Source organism: Xenopus tropicalis, chromosome 3, assembly GCF_000004195.4.
Source record: "Xenopus tropicalis strain Nigerian chromosome 3, UCB_Xtro_10.0, whole genome shotgun sequence".
In the NCBI taxonomy this organism is placed as follows: Eukaryota; Metazoa; Chordata; class Amphibia; order Anura; family Pipidae; genus Xenopus; species Xenopus tropicalis.
In genome coordinates, this window is record NC_030679.2 from 141,640,950 (window position 1) to 141,665,652 (window position 24,703).

At 46.6% G+C, this 24,703-nt stretch overlaps 1 protein-coding gene across 2 annotated transcripts in view; it reads right to left on the reverse strand.

Moving 5' to 3' along the window:
* LOC100497762 (complement C3) overlaps positions 1–18,683 on the reverse strand; it is an 85,790-nt gene extending 67,107 nt beyond the window's left edge. Inside the window, exons 1-10 of one of the 2 annotated variants that reach the window (XM_031899474.1) lie at positions 18,578–18,683; positions 13,958–14,150; positions 13,572–13,734; positions 12,881–12,951; positions 11,337–11,431; positions 6,160–6,242; positions 5,499–5,586; positions 4,375–4,477; positions 3,393–3,510; positions 1,999–2,114 (exon numbers count right to left, since the gene is read on the reverse strand). In XM_031899474.1, the coding sequence (XP_031755334.1) occupies positions 1,999–2,114; positions 3,393–3,510; positions 4,375–4,477; positions 5,499–5,586; positions 6,160–6,242; positions 11,337–11,431; positions 12,881–12,951; positions 13,572–13,734; positions 13,958–14,150; positions 18,578–18,639 (1,092 nt within the window). In that variant the 5' untranslated portion in view covers positions 18,640–18,683. The remainder of the gene's footprint in view (positions 1–1,998; positions 2,115–3,392; positions 3,511–4,374; positions 4,478–5,498; positions 5,587–6,159; positions 6,243–11,336; positions 11,432–12,880; positions 12,952–13,571; positions 13,735–13,957; positions 14,151–18,577) is intronic. The other variant, XM_031899475.1, reaches the window with a different exon arrangement.
* Positions 18,684–24,703: the final 6,020 nt, after the last annotated feature.

The following is a 24,703-nucleotide window of genomic DNA, read 5'->3' on the forward strand; positions in this document are numbered from 1 at the left end:
GGGGTGTTTGCTACAGAAACCCTACTATAGTTTATATAAGTACCCCGCTGTGTAGCCCTGGGGGCAGCCATTCCTGCACTGGTACAGCTGGGGTGTTTTCTACATAAACCCTACTATAGTTTATATAAATACCCCGCTGTGTAGCCCCGGGGGCAGCCATTCCTGCACTGGTACAGCTGGGGTGTTTGCTACAGAAACCCTACTATAGTTTATATAAATACCCCGCTGTGTATCCCCAGGGGCAGCCATTCCTGCACTGCTACAGCTGGGGTGTTTGCTACAGAAACCCTACTATAGTTTATATAAATACCCCGCTGTGTAGCCCCGGGGGCAGCCGTTCCTGCACCGGTACAGCTGGGGTGTTTGCTACAGAAACCCTACTATAGTTTATATAAATACCCCGCTGTGGAGCCCCGGGGGCAGCCATTCCTGCACTGGTACAGCTGGGGTGTTTGCTACAGAAACCCTACTATAGTTTATATAAATACCCCGCTGTGGAGCCCCGGGGGCAGCCATTCCTGCACTGGTACAGCTGGGGTGTTTGCTACAGAAACCCTACTATAGTTTATATAAATACCCCGCTGTGTAGCCCCGGGGGCAGCCATTCCTGCACTGGTACAGCTGGGGTGTTTGCTACAGAAACCCTACTATAGTTTATATAAATACCCCGCTGTGTAGCCCCGGGGGCAGCCATTCCTGCACTGGTACAGCTGGGGTGTTTGCTACAGAAACCCTACTATAGTTTATATAAATACCCCGCTGTGTAGCCCCAGGGGCAGCCATTCCTGCACTGGTACAGCTGGGGTGTTTGCTACAGAAACCCTACTATAGTTTATATAAATACCCCGCTGTGTAGCCCTGGGGGGGCAGCCATTCCTGCACTGGTACAGCTGGGGTGTTTGCTACAGAAACCCTACTATAGTTTATATAAATACCCCGCTGTGTAGCCCCGGGGGCAGCCGTTCCTGCACTGGTACAGCTGGGGTGTTTTCTACATAAACCCTACTATAGTTTATATAAATACCCCGCTGTGTAGCCCCGGGGGCAGCCGTTCCTGCACTGGTACAGCTGGGGTGTTTTCTACATAAACCCTACTATAGTTTATATAAATACCCCGCTGTGTAGCCTCGGGGGCAGCCGTTCAGAGGAGAAAAGGTACAGGTCACATAGCAGATGACAGATAAAAACCCATTATATGCTACAGAGCTTATCTGTAATCTGCTACGTAACCTGTTCCTTTTCTTCTTTGAACGGCTGTAGTAGGGTTTCTGTAGCAAACACCCCAGCTGTACCAGTGCAGGAATGGCTGCCCCCGGGGCTACACAGCGGGGTATTTATATAAACTATAGTAGGGGTTCTGTAGCAAACACCCCAGCTGTACCGGTGCAGGAATGGCTGCCCCCGGGGCTACACAGCGGGGTATTTATATAAACTATAGTAGGGTTTCTGTAGCAAACACCCCAGCTGTACCAGTGCAGGAATGGCTGCCCCCGGGGCTACACTGCGGGGTATTTATATAAACTATAGTAGGGTTTCTGTAGCAAACACCCCAGCTGTATCAGTGCAGGAATGGCTGCCCCCGGGGCTACACAGCGGGGTATTTATATAAACTATAGTAGGGTTTCTGTAGCAAACACCCCAGCTGTACCAGTGCAGGAATGGCTGCCCCCGGGGCTACACAGCGGGGTATTTATATAAACTATAGTAGGGTTTCTGTAGCAAACACCCGAGCTGTACCAGTGCAGGAACGGCTGCCCCCGGGGCTACACAGCAGCTTTGTTTATATAAACTCACCAGTTGTACCCATAGGGGAAGCCATTGAAGGAGAAGGCACAGTCACTGGCTTTCTGTTATGGCCAATCAGTAGCGGTATAGTTACTCACCCTGGTTACTATGCAGATCCCAACATAAAGATATTATCAGATAATCTGGTTACTATATATTATGGAACAACCGCTCGTGAGTCTCTGGCTCTGGGAAGTTCAGACAGGAAATTACCGTTAAATCGTAAGACAATCCAGGCTTGAAATACTGGGGGGATTTGCTGAAGAGGATTCTGTAAGGAGATGAGACGATATAGATTTCCTCCAACTGAGCTTCTACCATGTCGGTGCCTGCGAGAGACGTACAGTTGGTACAGACGGCTGGGGAGATCTGACCCACAGTTCTACACCTGTACCCTCCCAACTCATACACCTGTACCCTCCCAACTCATACACCTGTACCCTCCCAACTCATACACCTGTACCCTCCCAACTCATACACCTGTACCCTCCCAACTCATACACCTGTACCCTCCCAACTCATACACCTGTACCCTCCCAACTCATACCCCTGTACCCTCCCAACTCATACACCTGTACCCTCCCAACTCATACACCTGTACCCTCCCAACTCATACACCTGTACCCTCCAACTCATACACCTGTACCCCCAACTCATACACCTGTACCCTCCCAACTCATACACCTGTACCCTCCCAACTCATACACCTGTACCCTCCCAACTCATACACCTGTACCCCCCAACTCATACACCTGTACCCTCCCAACTCATACACCTGTACCCTCCCAACTCATACAACTGTACCCTCCCAACTCATACACCTGTACCCTCCCAACTCATACACCTGTACCCTCCCAACTCATACACCTGTACCCTCCCAACTCATACACCTGTACCCTCCCAACTCATACACCTGTACCCTCCCAACTCATACACCTGTACCCTCCAACTCATACACCTGTACCCTCCCAACTCATACACCTGTACCCCCCAACTCATACACCTGTACCCCCCAACTCATACACCTGTACCCTCCCAACTCATACACCTGTACCCTCCCAACTCATACACCTGTACCCTCCCAACTCATACACCTGTACCCCCCAACTCATACACCTGTACCCTCCCAACTCATACACCTGTACCCTCCCAACTCATACACCTGTACCCCCCAACTCATACACCTGTACCCCCCAACTCATACACCTGTACCCTCCCAACTCATACACCTGTACCCTCCCAACTCATACACCTGTACCCTCCCAACTCATACACCTGTACCCTCCCAACTCATACACCTGTACCCTCCCAACTCATACACCTGTACCCTCCCAACTCATACACCTGTACCCCCCAACTCATACACCTGTACCCTCCCAACTCATACACCTGTACCCCCCAACTCATACACCTGTACCCTCCCAACTCATACACCTGTACCCCCCAACTCATACACCTGTACCCTCCCAACTCATACACCTGTACCCTCCCAACTCATACACCTGTACCCTCCCAACTCATACACCTGTACCCTCCCAACTCATACAACTGTACCCTCCCAACTCATACAACTGTATAAAATGATGGGAAAGTTTTTCAGTTCTTACCTGTTGCAGTGACCACAGAGACTGTCATATATAACTTGTAGTTCAACATCTCAACTGCATTAAGATACTTCCGAAGGTGTACCCCTTTCAGCTCAGCACGTCCTTCACCTTCATTAATCTGAGTAAAGGAGGTGCAACACAAATTAGAGAACAGCAGGACTCATTTATGGATGCAGTGAAATGTGGTAAGAGCCCAATTTGGATTCACATTAGCATGTAAAATCCCAGTATATTAATGGGGACCCACTCAGTAGGTTCTCCTGCTACTTTCCAATGTACCGATATGGTTGTAAATTTGCCTCCATCGTGAAAAAAGTTTCCTCTTTATGCATTTGTGGGCCAGTGCTATCACTTCCGGTACATGGTGTCAATAGCGCAAGATTCACTTGGTGCAATGTGATCTGTGGCTACAGAGGCAAGTGACTAATGGAACCCCAGCATTTATGCCAGGCCCAGACTGCTGGTGGCTTCTGGGTACCCTTGGATTCATAGCTTGCACAGCTCATTAGAGCAAGGTGGGCAAGTGTACTGAGGCATATATGGATCCATGTACCCGTTAGAATAGCCCCAAGGTTGCTCAGTTTGGCGGCCATTTCAGAGCTTTCACCCCAAGCGGTAATGGCAAGAAGTCTGACATTAAGAATAATCTTATTATCTGTAGGTTTAGGACTCAGAGACCTAGGGGGAGTAGATAGCTCTACCTGTAGTATGACTAAGGCTGAGGGCAGGTGTGTATTGTGCCCAAACCTCCCACTGCCACTTCCTGTTCACTTGAATGGAAAACACACAGTAAAGGACTGGGATGTGCCGGGCCCACCAGCTGCCATCTCAGAACCCCGACCACCCCAGCCTGACCCCACACACCCCTCCTGCCCTTGACACATGTCCTCCCACCAAACCTGCCTCCCATGGCCACAGAAAATGTATCCTTGCACCTCAGGGCCCCTCATTTGGTGTTATAGAGAAATGGAATCTGTGCTACCTGTACTCTCGCTAGAGACTCTGGGATTCCTGTCCTTGTGCCGTCCTTCTGTACCCCAAAGAGCACGAACGCGTGTCCTTCCACAGGCCTCCCAAACAGGTAGCTGGGCACATAGAGCTGATATTAGCCCCCGGGGTGTCACTGACCCCTATACCCCCCACTCACCCTGCACAGATACTCACTGAGTGCCACTGATCCCTATACCCCCCACTCACCCTACACAAATACTCACTAAGTGTCACTGACCCCTATACCCCCCACTCACCCTGCACAGATACTCACTGAGTGTCACTGACCCCTATACCCCCCACTCACCCTGCACAGATACTCACTGAGTGCCACTGATCCCTATACCCCCCACTCACCCTACACAAATACTCACTGAGTGTCACTGACCCCCATACCCCCACTCACCCTGCACAGATACTCACTGAGTGTCACTGACCCCTATACCCCCCACTCACCCTGCACAGATACTCACTGAGTGTCACTGACCCCTATACCCCCACTCACCCTGCACAGATACTCACTGAGTGTCACTAATCCCTATACCCCCCACTCACCCTGCACAGATACTCACTGAGTGTCACTGACCCCTATACCCCCACTCACCCTGCACAGATACTCACTGAGTGTCACTGACCCCTATACCCCCCACTCACCCTGCACAGATACTCAGAGTGTCACTGACCCCTATACCCCCACTCACCCTGCACAGATACTCACTGAGTGTCACTGACCCCTATACCCCCACTCACCCTGCACAGATACTCACTGAGTGTCACTGACCCCTATACCCCCACTCACCCTGCACAGATACTCACTGAGTGTCACTGATCCCTATACCCCCACTCACCCTGCACAGATACTCACTGAGTGTCACTGACCCCTATACCCCCCACTCACCCTGCACAGATACTCACTGAGTGTCACTGACCCCTATACCCCCACTCACCCTGCACAGATACTCACTGAGTGTCACTGACCCCTATACCCCCCACTCACCCTGCACAGATACTCACTGAGTGTCACTGACCCCTATACCCCCACTCACCCTGCACAGATACTCACTGAGTGTCACTGACCCCTATAGCAGAGAAATAAATCTATTTACAAGTACTCACTGTGCCTCAATATTCACTGAAAATGTCTCAGAAGAAGTATAATAGAAACTATTTTCTGGCTTCAGAATGACTTCTATTGTGGGCAGAACTGCAAAGAGAAAAATAAAACTGCTTTAGCTGAATAAAAAAAGCTAAAACTACAGGTGTCCAGTGCTATAAAGTGGCAATTCTGATTGGGTGGGGTTGCCAACTTCTCTATAAAAAATACTGGCCTCCCTTTCTTTTTAAACTTTTTCCCTATCAATAACATTGGCATCAGTAATTGTTTTTACAGACCAGGCCACTTTAATCCTGGCCAGCAGGCCTGTATCTATATATATAGGCAGTCTTAGGGGGGTAGCTCTTGGGTGGTTATATAATCAATAATATAAAAAAAATTCCTGGCCAAATCTGGCGGTGGAGCTGGGGGTGAGGGATCCCATGACTATAGTGGGAATGTGCGGCGCTATTTCCTGCAACCTAGGGGTGTAGTTAGGGCCGACACCGGATCTAAATACAGCCCTGCCAGCCAGTTGGCAACCCAGATTGGGTTCTGCTTAGCACTTCCACTACAGATACAATATAAATAACTTCCCAACTCATAGTTTTGTGGTTCCCTTCTGTCTGTACCATGTGATGTTTGAGGCAACGCCATGCTGTGTTGCAGAAAATATCTACTTACCATATTCCTTCACTTCAAAATTGGTGGTGTAATTCTTCTGAGGGGTGTCTTCATACTTTGCTGAGACGGTCCATATCCCGACGCTGCCAATTTATTAGTACAGATACAAAGGAGATATGGTTATTTGCCAATTGTATCCAATAGAATACTGAGTGTGTATGTGTGTGAACAAAACCACCCATCATGCTCTGACAGCATTTCCCTTGAATGTCCGTTTAATTGGAAACTTTGAGTTCTTGTCCAAATGTTGTCCCTTCAGGCAATGGTGCTGTGGTTGATGAAGTGGAATAATTCGGGGTGGTGGGACTGACCAAGGCTGACTTCATTAATAATTAATGGGAGGCTTAAGCCCACTGGAGCAAAGGGGCCAGGCATATATTGCAAGAGATAGATCTGCATCCTGATGGTATTGGGACCTAGCAGCCATTTGCTTCCTATCCCCCTCCCCTGTAAAGCTCAGGAACACCAGAGTCAAGTAAATATGGTAAGGGTCAGTGCTAGAGGCTCAGGGAAGGGGTGGAAAGAAGGAATTCTCTACAATTGCTACTGCAGTTATCCTTGCTTGCTCCTCAGGACTGAGGGATGATCTGCTAAATTCTACTTGGTGCTGGAATTGAAGACTATATTATATTTAAACACCATCTGTACCTCTTGGTCTTCATGCACCTTAGGCTCTCATCAGAGATGTGTGACCCATCTGTACTATTGGAGGAGTTAAACATACGTGTACGTGTGGTCTTGGTCAGGTTCTAGGAGAAGTGCAATTGGTGTCTTATTCCTTAATTCTATGAAAACAGCTGAGAAACAAATGAAAAGAACCCAGTATGTAATTATCATGAGCACTAAGTACAACATTAAATGTGGCCGTTCCCAGGACAAGGCTGTAAAATGAGTTCTGATTTCCATAAAATGTTTTGGGGCAATGGCTGCTAAAGACGTGATTTAGAGGTGAGCCCACATTAGTGCTGTTACTGTTATTAAGGTCATCCTGGTTCCACAAATGCACCCCTACTTATGTATAGTCATGCCCCATGTGACGGGTTTATCTTAAACAATGGCGGAATAGATTTAATTTCTCGGAGTCGGATCATTCTGGACATACATCCAGAAGACCCAGAGCAATTTGGACTTTTTGTGACAACAAATGGAGGAACAGCTACATAACCTGGAGTTACCTACCCTGCAGAGATCATGCTACTACCAGGAGTTACCTACCCTGCAGAGATCATGCTACTACCAGGAGTTACATTCAGAGTGGCAGAATGAAGATGGGAATGCTGCATCTAATGCCCAGAGAGTTAGACTACAACAGACCTACCCTATTATTATGGAAGATCACTTAGTATCTAATGAGGAGGAAACAGCAGCTTCTCCATTGGGTTCTGCCTCCGAAGCAGGCGATGAGTGGGTAAGGGTTACAGATCCTGCGATGGATCGATATAATCGGTGGATCACAGTTTTGGGGCCTGGTCTTTCTGCTACAGATTGCCTGCGAGTCTTTGAACTGGCTTTTCAGGAGATTCTGGGTACAAGGCAGAATTCCCAATTGCCTGCATTGGATTCTGCAGAATCTGTCCCGAGGTCTGAGGTCTACAAACCGGTAGTGAAAGTAACACATGCTACCTTTCCCACATTTGACGACAGACAGGAAGGCATTGATTCCTACCTGGAAACTTTTGAAATCATTTGTGAGGATTACAATGTTCCCCGGGCAGAGTGGCCAAAAATCCTGGCAGGTAAGTTAACTGGCAAGGCCAGTGACATCTACAGGGAATTGCCTTACGACCAGCGGGCTGACTACGAGAAGGTTAAAAGAGTCCTTCTTGAGAATTATGCCATTTCACCAGAGACTTATCGCCTGGCCTTTAGAGCTTTTAGCAAGGAGCCTACAGTGGCTGAGAACTAGTGGGGTTAAAACACTTGAGGGACTTCGCCAACTTTGCTTAATGGAGCAGTTTCTTGTACAATGTGCCCCTGAAGTGCGAGTGTGGGTTTTGGGATTGAGCACCACTCACCCTATATCAAGCCACAAGACTGGCAGATAAGTTTCTTGAAAGCCGTATACAGTTACTTCAAGGACGACCAGTTTTGCCAGGCTCTTGTACCTCAGCCTACACACCAAAGATACCTACTGGTCACTCACAAATGGCCTTTACCACCCAATCAGCCACAGGGATGCCAGCCCAGGAGCTGCAAGACAGAGCTAAGAGGTGTTTCAGTTGTGGCTCGGGATCTCATTTACAGGCCAAATGTCCACAACCACCTAGGGCAGGGGTTCCCAACCTTTTTAGCCCCACGGCCCGGTAGGAGGCACAAAATCTTTTACACGGACCGAGGGGGGCGGGGCGCGGCGCGTAATACATGCAATGCGCTGGGGGGGAGGGGGCGCTGAGGCCCACTGCCATGCCGTCCGCGGCCTGGAACTGGTCCGTGGCCCGGCGGTTGGGGACCCCTGACCTAGGGTACCAGTATCTCAACAACCCCAGGCTATGGCATTTGTTCATCCTGAAATTGTGGAAGCACCATGTCAGCCTAGACAAACTCTGCAAAACCACAGCCATGTCTGTACCCCAAATGATGTGTTACCTACTGAGCCCATAGGGGAATATATTGTTATGGGTGTGCAACCGGCTGCCCAAATGAAGCGTCCTCGTGGCAGTCAAACACGGGGGTCCAGTTTACAGAACTGAAATGTTTATATTGGAAATCTTGGTCAGCATGTCAACAGAGCTGTATTAGGGCAGGCATTTGGTGTTTATGGGCCTTTGCGTCGGGTTTGGGTCGCACAAAAGCCCCCAGGCTTTGCATTTGTAGCGGTTGAGAAACCCCATGATGCAGCTGCTGCAGTCCAAGGGCTCAATGGAAAGACTTTGTGTGGAAGGCAAATCAGAGTTGAATTCTCCATTAGGCAGAGGCGCAGGAAACATATAAATATGCATGAATTGGCCCCTGCATCACGGAACTAAGGATTTAACCTGAAACCTAGCAGATTTGTACATTCTTCCCAAGCGACTTTGATTCCCAGTGCGTCTGGGTCTCTCCCTACTGAGGGGAGCCCCATCAACCCACATCCACTGGGGGGGAGCCATGTGACAGGTTTATCTTAAACAATGGCGGAATTGATTTAATTTCTCTCTGATGAGATTAGGGACTGATACCCAAAGGCTCCAACACGTCTGCCCTGGCCTGATTGGAAACAATAGGCAGATAATCCAGTTATCCTGGTACCTATACATCTCTCCACCCCTGCATAGAAACTATAGGGGCTTGCTGGGAGGATGGGCCCACAGGGACATAAAAAGAGCCCCAAAGAGAGCTTGGGAGTCAGTCTTCAGAGAGAGAGAGGAAAGGATTCCTGCACTTCGGATCAACCGCTTCAGTGATTCTGCGGCCATTATTTTCTTCAGACTGTGGATATACTTCTGTGGGACTTTGGAACTGCCTCTTTGCTATTTTATGATTTGTCGGTGTATGATGTCATTGGACTTTACAAAAATAAAGTGCTGAAATGCTACATGGTTTCCCTCCAGTGTTTGAGCATACACTTGTTAGGTCATTTTCATGACATTTGGTGGCAGCAGTGTCGGATCGTTCTGGACATACATCCAGAGGACCCAGAGCAATTTGGACTTTTTGTGACAACAAATGGAGGAACAGCTACATAACCTGGAATTACCTACCCTGCAGAGATCATGCAACTACTACTACTTTACAAAAATAAAGTGCTGAAATGCTACACGGTTTCTCCGGCTTTCAACCGGCTGCCCAAATGAAGCGTCCTCGTGGCAGTCAAACACGGGGGTCCAGTTTACAGAACTGAAATGTTTATATTGGAAATCTTGGTCAGCATGTCAACAGAGCTGTATTAGGGCAGGCATTTGGTGTTTATGGGCCTTTGCGTCGGGTTTGGGTCACACAAAAGCCCCCAGGCTTTGCATTTGTAGCGGTTGAGAAACCCCATGATGCAGCTGCTGCAGTCCAAGGGCTCAATGGAAAGACTTTGTGTGGAAGGCAAATCAGAGTTGAATTCTCCATTAGGCAGAAGCGCAGGAAACATATAAATATGCATGAATTGGCCCCTGCATCATGGAACTAAGGATTTAACCTGAAACCTAGCAGATTTGTACATTCTTCCCAAGCGACTTTGATTCCCAGTGCGTCTGGGTCTCTCCCTACTGAGGGGAGCCCCATCAACCCACATCCACTGGGGGGGAGCCATGTGACAGGTTTATCTTAAACAATGGCGGAATTGATTTAATTTCTCTCTGATGAGATTAGGGACTGATACCCAAAGGCTCCAACACGTCTGCCCTGGCCTGATTGGAAACAATAGGCAGATAATTGCTAATAATTTGCTATTTTATGATTTGTCGGTGTATGATGTCATTGGACTTTACAAAAATAAAGTGCTGAAATGCTAAATGGTTTCCCTCCAGTGTTTGAGCATACACTTGTTAGGTCATTTTCATGACATTTGGTGGCAGCAGAGTCGGATCGTTCTGGACATACATCCAGAGGACCCAGAGCAATTTGGACTTTTTGTGACAACAAATGGAGGAACAGCTACAGAACCTGGAATTACCTACCCTGCAGAGATCATGCAACTACTACTTTCTCTCCAGTGTTTGAGCATTCCCTTGTTAGGTCATTTTCATGACACCCCATGTTGTCCAAACTCCTATCACTTTTTGCTAAGTCCTCCTTCTTCTAGGCCCTAATTCCGGAACTCTCTTGATGTTTAAATGTGAGACAGCATTCACACGTAAATGGCCATTTATGACTACATATTTGGTGTTTGTGTTGGCAGGGTGTTAGTGTACTGTGTGTGTGTGAGTGTGTGAGTGTGTGTGAGTGTGTGAGTGTGTGTGAGTGTGTGTGTGTGAGTGTGTATGAGTGTGTGTGTGTGAGTGTGTGTGTGTGAGTGTGTGTGAGTGTGTGTGTGTGTGTGTGTGTGTGTGTGAGTGTGTGAGTGTGTATGAGTGTGTGTGTGTGTGTGAGAGTGTGTGTGTGTGTGAGTGTGTGTGAGTGTGTGTGTGTGAGTGTGTGTGAGTGTGTATGAGTGTGTGTGTGTGAGTGTGTGTGAGTGTGTGTGAGTGTGTGTGTGTGTGTGTGTGTGTGTGAGTGTGCCAGTCAGTCTGTCTGGGTGTATTAAGATTGTAACTTTCTGAGTCCCTTACCTCACAAGCTTGGGCAGATCAAATGTCTCAGACAAGATCCCTGATTTGCTGGCAGGGTGAAAGGCCTCTCTCATCACAACGATGCCATCTGGGTTCTACAGAGACAAGGCCTTTGTTAAACTCACAGTTATGGCTGAACATACAGAAGGGCCGTACATCTAGTTTTCCCAAACACATGCACATATGGCAAAGTCTGGCAAACTGTAAAAACTGAAACACTAAGTATAAATTGATAGAGTAAGGCTCCTTCATGGTGTAGAACAGGGGTCCCCAACCTTTTTTTACTTGTGAGCAACACTTAAATGTAAAAACAGTTGGAGAACAACACAAGCATGAAAAATGTTCATGAGGGTGCCAAATACGGGCTGTGATTGGCTATTTGGCAGCCCCTATATGTCCTTGCAGCCTACAGGAGGCTCTGTTTGGTAGTACAACAAAAACTTGCCTCCAATCCAGGAATTCAAAATAAGCACCTGCTTTGAGGCCACTGGGAGAAAAACCCAAGGGACTGGGGAGCAACGTGTTGCTCACAAACCACTGGTTAGGGATCACTGGTCTAGAAGTTGAGTTCTGAGCAAGAAAGACATCTTTCTGGAGGAAACAATTATTATGTGGAAACAAACATATAAACATAGCAGAAAAAGATACTATCACTACTACCACTACTAGTACTACTACTACTAATAATAATAATAATATAGGAGGCAGGGGATCTCTTCTCTGCTTCCCCTCAATTCCCCTTAAGTTTTGCTATGATTCTTAAACTAATGTCATGACTCTAGCTGCCTACTCATGACTCTAGCTGCCTACTCATGACTCTAGCTGCCTACTTATGACTCTAGCTGCCTACTCATGACTCTAGCTGCCTACTTATGACTCTAGCTGCCTACTCATGACTCTAGCTGTCTACTCATGACTCTAGCTGCCTACTCATGACTCAAGCTGCCTACTCATGACTCAAGCTGCCTACTCATGACTACTGATGACTCTAGCTGCCTACTCATGACTCTAGCTGCCTACTCATGACTACTCATGACTAACAACATAATTATTGTCCATCCCACCAAAACTTTAATCAACACAAATGAGGTCAAATGTGGAATAAGTCCCATAGAGGAGCTGACTTTTTCTATTATACATTTATTCTGTCATTCCTTAGTTTTGCTGTCTTCCAGGCCAATAAGGCTACCATATTTTAGTCACTGAAAACTAGAAATACTGTAAAATACTGTATAACCCATAATATCCTCCGGCAGGTTCCATTGCTGTTTTTGTACTGAATTTGGCAAAAGTCGCAAATCTGATAAGAGACAAGAACCAGAGTTGGACTGGGGTGTGCGAGGCCCACCAGGGCTTCTATCCCAGGGGCCCCTGCCTGCCGCTTACCCACTACGTGCCCCTTCCGTGCACGCACCTCACACTTACTTTTGCCACATTCGGGGAGGGCAGGAGGGGATTGGGCCTGGGTCAACGGGGCCAACAGCAGGTTTTTTTCCTGGTGTCCAGCCACCCCAGTCTGACCCTAACAAGTACAGAAGACCTACCACAAATTCGACGACCATTGGTTTTGTAATTGGATTCATCTTGTAGTTCATGGAGAAAACCCGATACATAACTGTGGAGAAATAGATTGAGTATGTTGGTGAGAATACAAAGCGTGACCTCCACAGCTACATAACTGCCTGTGGCTATGGTAGGCCCCACCCCCTGTTCTTCCCAACAATACCCTCCCACACTACCAATGAGAGGCAGCATCAACCACTCATATAATTGTCTACATTGAGTCCTGTGCTGCCTGCTGGGCTTCCTTGTAATCCTCCAATGAACCAAATCAGATAATGTTTAACTAAAATATATATTTAAAGAAAACCATAACCCCAAGAATGAATACTTAACAGATTCTTTGGGGCCCATTTACTAACCAACAGATATTTTTTATTGATTTGGATTTTTAGCCTTTTCCGAGATTTACTATTCGTCAAAACGTCTAAAAATCCAAACCCTTTCCTGGAAGATCTTTCTTTTGTCTTGAAACTTTGGAGGCTTTGGGTTTTTGTTGCAAAAATTCAATAATGTAGAGGTTTTGGTGCAACAATTCAAAACTTTTGGGTTTTCACGGTAACAATTGGAAAAAGTAGCATTTGCTGTGACTTTTTCCTGCTCCAACTTTTCATATGGGATATGGGATAATGAGTTTAGTCGAATTTTAAAATTCGCAGCCATGATCAGCCTTACCTTTAGATCCTGGGGTGTAGATAGTCTTGTCTGTCTGAATGAAGATATAGCCGCTGCTGTATTGCAACAGCACAACCTTCTCCAGTGTACATGAACCGGAGCTCACACTGACATACACAAACTGATTGTTTCTTGTCTCTTTGGGGAGTTGGTCAGAGGGAATCTGGAGGAAGACAGGCTATTAATACAATATAGGCACAACTCAGACAGTAAAGGTGCGGAACATCTCCCATATTACACAGGGTACGACACAAAATGCTCTCACCCTACCAAACACAACAGAAACGCAATAACACATCATTTGACCCTTTCAGAGCCCCATATATATTCACTGGCTGCATCATGGGCAGCCATTTTAGGTAGAGTCACGTGTCATTCCATCTCACCTTTACTGTGGCACTTCCAAGAAACCCATTGTTATTATTCAAGGAGACTTTGGCTGATGCAAGACTGAGTTTCTTCTGAGGGAAGTCCTGGATGAGGATGTTGGCCTCAAATGCAGAGTTGTGTCCTTGAGCATCTACCACAATGGTCTCTTCCGTCTCTACACGTAGCAAGCTTGGTGTTATCAGAGTGCATCTGTGGGGTAGATATATGGTTTGAGTGCTCTACTATAATATCCCCCAGATGTGTTCCCTTTTGTATTAAAAACCTCTGAGCAATGGGTTTGGCCTACAGAAAGGGTAAAGGTATTAGAGCTCATTTATGCCCATTAAACAGTGCGCATAGTAGAACACCTACGGGTCATTATGTGAGAAGCCAATAGTGCAATGAAGAGTGGGGGGATCTCAGCTCTTGTGTTACCCAACGGTACAGGCACCCTAGTCTAAGAGCCAACTTATAAGCATAAATAAAACCATAAGAACCTTAGGAATAAAGCCATTAATACAATTATATACAGTTCTATAAAGCACAAGCATACAGTACTCAAAAAAGTGGCATCTGATTGGTACCTACCAGCTTTGCTTTAAAACACAGTGGGGGGCAAATATGTCCATGGGCAGTAACCTATGGCAACCAAGTTGTTGCATTCATTGTTCTGCCTATAACTGAAAAAGCCAATCACTGATTGGTTGCTATGGGTTATGGATTTGCCCATCTGGCAACTGCAAGGTGGCACAGAGCAAAATTGGCCATATAGTTTCTTATTTGCTGTAATTTATGCCTATGTATTCCCTCCTGAAATGTAATTCTTATCTACAGGTATTATTAAGGCTTCTGTTATATTCAGAAAGCTCCAAATTATAGAATGACCAAAGACTTTATTTTAATGAAATAATTACAATTTTTAAAAAAGTATTCCCTTTTACCTTTTAATAATAAAACAGTACCTGTACTTGATCCCAACTAAGATATAATTACCCCTTATTGGGGGCAGAACAGCCCTATTGGGTTTATTTCATGGATAAATGATTCCTTTTTCTCTGTAATAATAAAACAGTACCTGTACTTGATCCCAACTAAGATATAATTAATCCTTATTGGGGGCAGAACAGCCCTATTGGGTTTATTTCATGGTTAAATGATTCCCTTTTCTCTGTAATAATAAAACAGTACCTGTACTTGATCCCAACTAAGATATAATTACCCCTTATTGGGGGCAGAACAGCCCTATTGGGTTTATTTAATGGATAAATGATTCCCTTTTCCCTGTAATAATAAAACAGTACCTGTACTTGATCCCAACTAAGATATAATTACCCCTTATTGGGGGCAGAATAGCCCTATTGGGTTTATTTAATGGTTAAATGATTCCCTTTTCTCTGTAATAATAAAACAGTACCTGTACTTGATCCCAACTAAGATATAATTAATCCTTATTGGGGGCAGAACAGCCCTATTGGGTTTATTTCATGGTTAAATGATTCCCTTTTCTCTGTAATAATAAAACAGTACCTGTACTTGATCCCAACTAAGATATAATTACCCCTTATTGGGGGCAGAACAGCCCTATTGGGTTTATTTAATGGTTAAATGATTCCCTTTTCTCTGTAATAATAAAACAGTACCTGTACTTTATCCCAACTAAGATATAGTGAGTGAGTGTAGGACTGGCCAGACTGGGGGTGAGTGAGTGTAGGACTGGCCAGACTGGGGGTGAGTGAGTGTAGGACAGGTCAGCCCGGGGGTGAGTGAGTGTAGGACTGGCCAGACCGAGGGTGAGTGAGTGTAGGACTGGCCAGACCGAGGGTGAATGAGTGTAGGCCAGACCGGGGGTGAGTGAGTGTAGGACTGGCCAGACTGGGGGTGAGTGAGTGTAGGACAGGTCAGCCCGGGGGTGAGTGAGTGTAGGACAGGTCAGACTGGGGGTGAGTGAGTGTAGGACTGGCCAGACCGGGGGTGAGTGAGTGTAGGCCAGACTGGGGGTGAGTGAGTGTAGGACTGGCCAGATCGAGGGTGAGTGAGTGTAGGCCAGACTGGGGGTGAGTGAGTGTAGGACTGGCCAGACTGGGGGTGAGTGAGTGTAGGACAGGTCAGACTGGGGGTGAGTGAGTGTAGGACTGGCCAGACCGGGGGTGAGTGAGTGTAGGACTGGCCAGGCTGGGAGTGCGTGAGTGTAGGACAGGTCAGACCGGGGGTGACTGAGTGTAGGACAGGCCAGACTGGGGATGAGTGAGTGTAGGACAGGTCAGACTGGGGGTGATTGAGTGTAGGACTGGCCAGACCAGGGGTGAGTGAGTGTAGGACTGGCAAGACCGGGGGTGAGCGAGTGTAGGCCAGACCGGGGGTGAGTGAGTGTAGGCCAGACCGGGGGTGAGTGAGTGTAGGACTGGCCAGACCGGGGGTGAGTGAGTGTAGGCCAGACCGGGGGTGAGTGTGTGTAGGCCAGACCGGGGGTGAGTGAGTGTAGGCCAGACCGGGGGTGAGTGAGTGTAGGCCAGACCGGGGGTGAGTGAGTGTAGGCCAAACTGGGGGTGAGTGAGTGTAGGCCAGACTGGGGGTGAGTGTGTGTAGGCCAGACCGGGGGTGAGTGAGTGTAGGCCAGACCGGGGGTGAGTGAGTGTAGGCCAGACCGGGGGTGAGTGAGTGTAGGCCAAACTGGGGGTGAGTGAGTGTAGGCCAGACCAGGGGTGAGTGAGTGTAAGCCAGACCGGGGGTGAGTGAGTGTAGGCCAGACCGGGGGTGAGTGAGTGTAGGCCAGACCGGGGGTGAGTGAGTGTAGGCCAGACCGGGGGTGAGTGTGACACAGTTGGGCAGCTTGTATATATTACAATATATGGACAAACAATCCCTGTTTTGCTTAAAGGGGAGGACATTGCTTGGCAGCTTAATGCACAGAATGTCCATATGTTCTATATATCTTGATAAAGAGTGCAGTTGCTGTTGTTGCCCCCAATGTATTTTGCCTTCCACAAAACAATGAAGTCCCGTTGAAGACAACGACAGGAAGGGAGGCGGAGGTGCTGGTTTTAAACAAAGAAAAGAAAATGCTGTGCCAGACCTGACCTGATTGGCAAGTAAATTGACCCTCATCCCTTTTCACTATCTCCTGTTGGACTCCACAGAGTATTGTAGGCACCTTTAAGAACCCAACTTTCTATAGGACCCTATGAAGAAGAACAAGGCCTTGCTCTCCTGTACAGAAGCCTCAACCAGAAATCTACTCATGTATCTAACTGAATCCATTAACTATGGGCTCACAGTGTCATCAATCTGATCCATTTATATATGACTGTAACAACAACATCAAGCACCTGGGTCCAAAGTCTGGTTACACCCGGCCTAGTTACACACCACCCATGCCCTGTTATCATCTAGTCTCTCTCCTTTCTTGGCCCCCCCGGCAGAAATATATATTGGTGAAGATATGAATCTGTAAAGACAGACAGGTCTACTATAAAATGAGATAAAGGCCAAACATTTGATGTAGAGTTTGCAGAGGAAAGATAAGAGAAGGAACCCAAGTAGGCTAAAGCTTAAGCACTGAGTTTAAGGCACAGGCAGGGCAGTTGCTGGGGGGATCCCAACTACTGATGAGTTTTGACAGAGTAGCGCAGGGTTTTCATTTCAATACATGTAGAGCCGAAGGAGCGGATCCCATGAAAAGCAATTCAAGTTCATGCAAAGCAGAAGGAATTCTGGCAAGAAAGCCCAGTTTAACTGCTAACGTGTCCATTTCTATTGAGTATCCTGTAGGCTAAAGCTCCCTCACTGGGTGTTACAGCACAGTCGGAGCAGTTACTGATCAAGTTCCATGTACGATAACTTTCACCCTTACTGGGACTCATCCTTGCAGGGTATGGTTTACTAATCAGCATGAGTTTCATTCCCAGCATTCCTTCTGCTAAACATGCAAATAAGGATAGGGACTCCTCTTTATTTGGATCCAATTCCCTGGCTTGGAAAGGGTGATCAAAAACTTCAGCACTACATTGAGGACCCCCCTCAGTTAGGGGGAAACTGATCTGTGTTGGGATCTGATTGGCAACTGCTCTCATTGTGCTTTTGCTGAATATATAGTACTTTTGTTCTGTTGTTGTAATTACAAAAAATCTATGTTAATGTGTTATTTTTTGAGCTAAATAGTGCAATCACAGAGATTTAATGCACCCCAGGTTTGGTTCATGCGAGGAAGATAAGTAAATTACAAGTATACAAACTCCTCTCTTCACCCTTTGTTGTGTTTTGTAAATGGGAGCCTGTTATACAAGGGGGCTATCTGAGAACTGGTAATCTAGTTATCTGTCTTGCAAGGACCAGACATGGAGTTTGGTTCATGTTTTGTCCCTTGCAAGGCAGATAATTAATTGGTTACTCAGTGGGAAATGCACACAGCAAAATGAACGTGTTGGACAAAACAGCTTCCAATTCCATAATCCCATGATTCCAAAATACAGACAGTAAAGCTAATAATACAGACAGACAGAGAGTCGGTGCAGCAGATCTATACAGGCTAATACCTCAGACATTGGGAATATTTGGCAGAATTGCGGCAATGGAACAATACAAACACCCTAAGACAGAGAATGGACATTGGGATATGGATTTTGGGGACTTATACTCACTGTTGGGCGTAGGATCCGGCCACTAGCAAAAGCAGAGACAGGCAGAGAGTTCTACAGCCCATGGTGCAGACTGGACACTGTGCAGACTCAGTTGGATGGGGCAGTTTATATGAAATGTTTATGTGTGAGGGTCATACCCTTCAGCTCACTGCCCTATCGGTAACTGGGTTGAGCCAAAGAGATTTCCAAACCGGTAAATTTCTAGAGAAAGCAGCAATTGTGTAACAGCACAGGAGATAATTTAAGGAAAATTCAAGAGGTGCAGAGATATCCCTCTTTGCATTTAACTATCTCAGTTTTTGCTGACTGAATTAAGGGATACCACAAAGCAAAGATAAGACAGATACCAAGTGGCTGCGGTCTCAGTGTTTACCTTGCCTAATACTTATGTAGGGACCCCAAAGAATTGGGCCCCTTCAGGATTAGTTCCCCTTTACGTGGTTCTAGCTGTTTATGTGTGAAAAGGGAGTTTCCCCTGTTATGCAGCAGAAACCACTAGGTGGCAGTGTGCTGCAATATAAAAAGGAATGACACCCATTTTGTGAAGGGCTTTCTGCCTGGGACCCCTCTGTAAGGAGGTGAACAACAGGCTAGTGTTCTAGTACAGGAGGTACTGTAACAGGTCACTCTAGGAGTGACAGGCAGGCTAGAGAGAACGGGCAGCGATAGCCCCAACAGGAGAGAGAGGGGTTAAGAGTGTTCCCAGTGAAGGGACTCTACGTGTGGACCGCGGTGAGTTCCTAGGTGGAATCATCCGGCAGGAGTACCAGGGGTAGCCCAAAGAGAGAGTGTGACTTGAACAGTCTGTGTGACATCCTCTGAAAGTTCTGCCTGCATCAATCAATAAAACAAGTTCATCTGGTTCACCATTTTAACCGGTGTCTTGGCTGTTCATATACTGAGGATCCTCAACTGCCTGGTAAGCAGCCCCCCCAAGGGTCCAAGGAGGACCTCATAGAGTTTTCCCAGGGAGGAGACATATAGTTCTACCTATACCTACCCTGGGTGGAGGCACGCCATTCATTTATATCATAACTGTCCCCCATAAATAAGCGGGGGCTCAGGGCTCCTGTAGCGCCACACGCAGGTGATTGCGTGTTATAAGTACCATAGTAGCCAAAATAGGGTTACACTTAGAAAGGATTAAGTTATCCTATAAAACCCGCAAGCCTCAAGGATCTTAAGCTGGCCATACACGCAGGGATAATATCGTATGAAACGTGCGGCAAGGCACTGCGGAGCTGATTTTTTAACATTTGATTTTAATATATGAATATTTTTTACTACTTAAGCGCTAAACTGCTACCTGAGTTGTGTGGGCGGCTGCTGATTTTGCTTTTTAATTGTGATTCTTAATCTCTTTCTCCTCAACATTTATCTTAACACTGTTTCCCGTCCAAGATCCTTGAGGTTTGTGGTTTTATAGGATAACTTAAGTTGGCCATACATGGGCCGATTCTAGCTGCCGATATCGGTCCCTTAGACAGGTTATCGGGCCTGCCCGACATCTGGCCTGAAATCGGGCAGATATTGATTGGGCTGATTAAAAAATTTAATCGGATAGGGGACCGCATCGGCTCGTTGATGTGGTCCCCGAACCGTCTGCACTCATTACTGTCATTCTAATTCGATTGTTTGGCCCCAGGGCCAAACGACCGAATTAACCAAAATGACCCGATATCGCCCACCCATAGGTGCCATACTTTGCCTACCCACAGTACATACAGTGACACAATGCTGGCACTGATCCTACAGTCTGAGGTGTGAACAGGTGAACAATGTGGGTGCTTCCAGTCTGAGTCTGAGGTGTGAACAATGCAGGGGGTGAACAATGTAGGGATTAAAAAGTGTGAACAGTGCAGGGGATGAACAATGCAGACACTAAAAGGTGTGAACAGTGCAGGGGGGCAGTTTATTTCAGTACTGATACCATTTAAAGCTTACACAAAGGTACCAGTCACAGCAGCCAGACAAGTGGGGGGGGCCACATGGGGGGGGGGTGGGTTGTGGGCCACCAGTTGGACAGCACTGATCTAGAGTATTGCTTGGGGGATTCTCTATAAGGGCACAGGAGTGCAGGGAATCCTTTTACGGGAAAGATCTCTGTATTTGCACAACTAGTTTATTTTCTTCCATTGTTTGCTTTCTACAACCTTCAAGCCAAGCACTTTGGAACTGATCCTGTTACAGCAACATCTATAATCACAGAAGCTGGCTCATATAGACAGGTGGAACACCCTGGCAGTGTTTGCAGTCTATGGAAAATATTGTGTATGCCTACATTTGCTTGCAGTGGGCAAATACAGATTGGTCAGACTGAACTAATACTCTCTGTATGCACAGAAGCACCTCTTTTGCACTAGGTGGTGTGTGATATAAACTGTGTGCTCTAGCTACATCTGAGAGTGGCGACTGCACAATTGTCTGTGTTATAACCGTGCCATGGATCTCGATTATTCCTGTAATCAGATTGGTTAGTAAATGTCAGTTGTGCCTGTAAGGTTTGATATAATATCCTATATTCTTGTATTCATATAATCATATATTCATATAATCATATATTCATATACGCATGTATTTTGATACTTTGATACACTTTGATGCTTAGCATATCATACTCCATTTTAGAAATGTATCTGCATTTTGTAACAGCAAACAGCAAGGTTTGAACATCCCATAATAGTTGTTTTTCCCAAATAGTACCCTTGCACAGCTTGCACCTTACGAAATACACAGTTTGAAAAACAACTTAATCTTATCTGTGCACTAACGCCTCTTCTACTCCTTGTGTCCTCCTTAAAATTCCTGTCCCGCACTAGCCATCCTTGAAGATAATGAGGTTCTACTCCATCTTTTCTTATAATGATCCCTTTGTATCTGCACGTACACAAGGGGTGTAAAATCCTTGATCACGTAAGAATAAACTGAACAAGTTTGAACTCCCATTTGGTTGTGTCCTTCTTGTTCCCGTGCACGTCTTTGTCCTGGCAGGAGGGCTCCCACGGATTACTAAATTTACAGTCGGCGGTCAGGAACCTTACATTTTTATGGTACCAGGAGTGGGGTCTCCTCAGCTGGAAGGGTGAGTATAACTCTATTAATTTTGAGTTTTACTCTGTCTGGCTGTGGCACCGCCACGTCCGTATTTTGGCAGCAACCAATCGGAGTCTGCCTACAATCGATTTATTGCACTGCTGAGAGCGCAAGGTTTTTTCGTTTGCGCTGTAGGAGCGCAGGATTTATAGAGGTTAATTTATAGCCTGCTGAAGGAGCAGGAATTTGGCCGCTCAAGTTGGTTGTTTTGTATTTCATTGGGAGCCTCCTTAAGGGATTTTCTTATTTTTCTCTATCGGCCAATATTGTACTGTAATATATATAATGTTCACATAAACACGCAGGGCATTAAGAGTGATCGCATGTCGTTGCGGGTATTGCTGGGACCTTGATCTCAGTTCAGCCCTGACGACTTTGCTTTGCCAAGCATGCTTATATTTTTGATATTTGGAAATTAACGGCATTAAGGGTTAATCGTGGGAAGTAGCCAAAGGTTATGTAGGGGATCAGAGAACCCTGTCGCCTGTTTCTCAGTCTGTGATCTCATCCAGCCTAGCTACAGCCTGGGGAGGGATCCGGTTGGCTGGCTGCCCCAGTGCACGTCTGCGAGAGGTGTGCCTAAGCTTTGGAGCCAAAAATCTAGGGGCGGGCCCAGCAGCTTATAAAGGGAGCCCCTGCTGTTGTTTGCCAGAGTTGAAAGAATGAAAAAATAATAATCCGATCGTGTACGATCGGATTATGTGGGCGGCAATGGGGCAGTCGGATCGGGGACCGCATCAACGAGCCGATGCGGTCCCCGATCCGACCGGATTTTCTAACCTGGCCGATCGAGATCTGGCCAATTTCAGGCCAGATATCGGTCGGCCAGGCCGCTCTGCTCTCCCCATACACGGGCCAATTAGCTGCCGAATCGGTCCAAGGGACCGATATCGGCAGCTATAGTCGGCCCGTGTATGGGGACCTTTAGACTTGAAAGGATAAAAGTCTGCTGGACTGCCAGGAAGGAATCAGTCCTCTGTGGTATCTCTTGTGTGTGTCCCCTGCTGTGAACAGGTATTGCTCATTTGCCTGCTATGTGGGAGCAGCCACCTTTATAAAGGGAAGGTACTCTGGGGCAGGTAGCGCTACCTGGGGGGACTAAAGAGCTCTTGGGGAAGGGACTCAACTAACCTAAGGGTTGTGGTTTATCCGGATCCAAGTGGGGATTGGGCATCTATAGAGACTGTCTGTGCCAGCTGTGGATAAACTACATGGGTTCCTCAGAGCAGGAAAATCAGTTATACATAAAGTGTTAACTTCCAACTCCAACAGTTATATAAAGTTTAACATTTCTGCAAAAGCTGTGTGTGATTATTTCCTAGTGGAAATCCCCTAGAGCTGTGTTCCTCAGTGTCCACTAGGTGGAGGCACTGCGCTGTTCCCAGTATCAATATTCTTTGAGAACACACATCTCCTGAAAATACAGCCCATATAAAAGTGAATGTGCCAAGAAAGGATTACAGTTATAAGGAGTTTTTTTGGTAAACTTAAAGATAATCCTCTAAAGGATCTTGCAATGATGTCCTGTCCAAATAATCCGACTGCGGTCTTTGCATGTGTGGCCCTCCCAACAACAGAGCTTGTTCTGCATATCTGATAGATTTGACTTTATGATCATAAATGCATGTATGTCTTTTTACACAAAACTAGCACATCTTTGCTATAATGATCCATTTCACATTGCCCCTCCCCTTATCTACCTCACCCCTCCCCCGTTTCCCCTGCCCTTCTTAAAAGTAGAAGACACGTAAAACCCCTCACAAAACACTAATAATCAATGATTAGCCTCTTTGAAATGTTTAAATACCTGCCACTCCTGTTGCTCAGAGGTTAATAGTAAAGGAGGCCATACACGAGCAGATTTTAGCTGCTGATTTGGGTCCTTTAGACTGATTTGGCAGCTTATCTGCCTGTGTATGGGCACCAATGACGGGCCTATCCGACTGACAGCTGGCTTCAATTGTCCAGATCTCGATTGGGCAGGTTAGATTTTCTGTCAGATCAGGGGCCGCACCGGCTCCACCTATGCCCGTCGTTGGGCCAAACGATGAATTAGCCTCATATTGTGTAAATGTCACTGAAGATGTGTGAGAGGGAAAATGGCTGCTGGGTGAAAGCTGCTTTTTGTTTTAGGAAAATGTGATGTCGCTGTTGAACGGAGGGGATATATCCAATACAAAGGGTGTGGTTTGGGTGGGGGAGATGTGCCCAACTTATATACATGGTAGGAAAATGTAGGGTTTACCTGTCTGTTATGTACTGTTTATTAATAATTGAATGGCATAAGACTTTTTCTTCTTTCTACCAAGAATCCTGCGGTTGCGTGTCTGTTTAGCTCACATAAGGAGCACTGTATGTGGGTAAAGTTTGGGTGCAGCTGTGCGGCATGTCGCCCCTTTGTTCCGCCCTAGGCCCGGGCCTTTGTGGCCTCACTAAGAATCCAAGTCTGATTCAATGCAGCGAATGTCCTGAGTTGCAGCTTCTAGTTCTGTCTAGCTTCTGGATTGTTCTCTCCCAATTCCAAGCAAGTAGCCGTTTAGCTGCGGTGAGTATTGCGCTAATTTCTGGATGTGATTTTTGAGCTTTAGAGATGGGAGACCCAGTAAGAATGTTAATGGGCCTAACTGTAATGGTTGTAAAAGAGATAACACTGCTGTCCAATAGTCTCTTATGACAGGGCAGCTCCACAATATGTGGTGTATTGTGCCTTCCTCTCCATATTGTCTCCAGCATGTGGAGGGGGAGGATATATAGTGTGAAGCCTTATGGGCACAGGCGGATAATAAGGCTAAGGTAGGCTCAGCCTCCCCAAACCTGCTTGGCACATTAGAAAATAAACCTCACTCTGTACTTGACTCTCTCTGCGCTGTTACCTTTACATCTGTGTAGGTTCATGCATTCCTGCAAGCTCTGGCAATCAGCTGCACTCTGATTGGATCTTTCTTCTTGTGGCTTCTACAATCAGAGTGCAGCTCTCCTGACAGACAGTGAAACTGACCAATCAAGCCACAGATGCAGGCAGGGCTGGAGAGA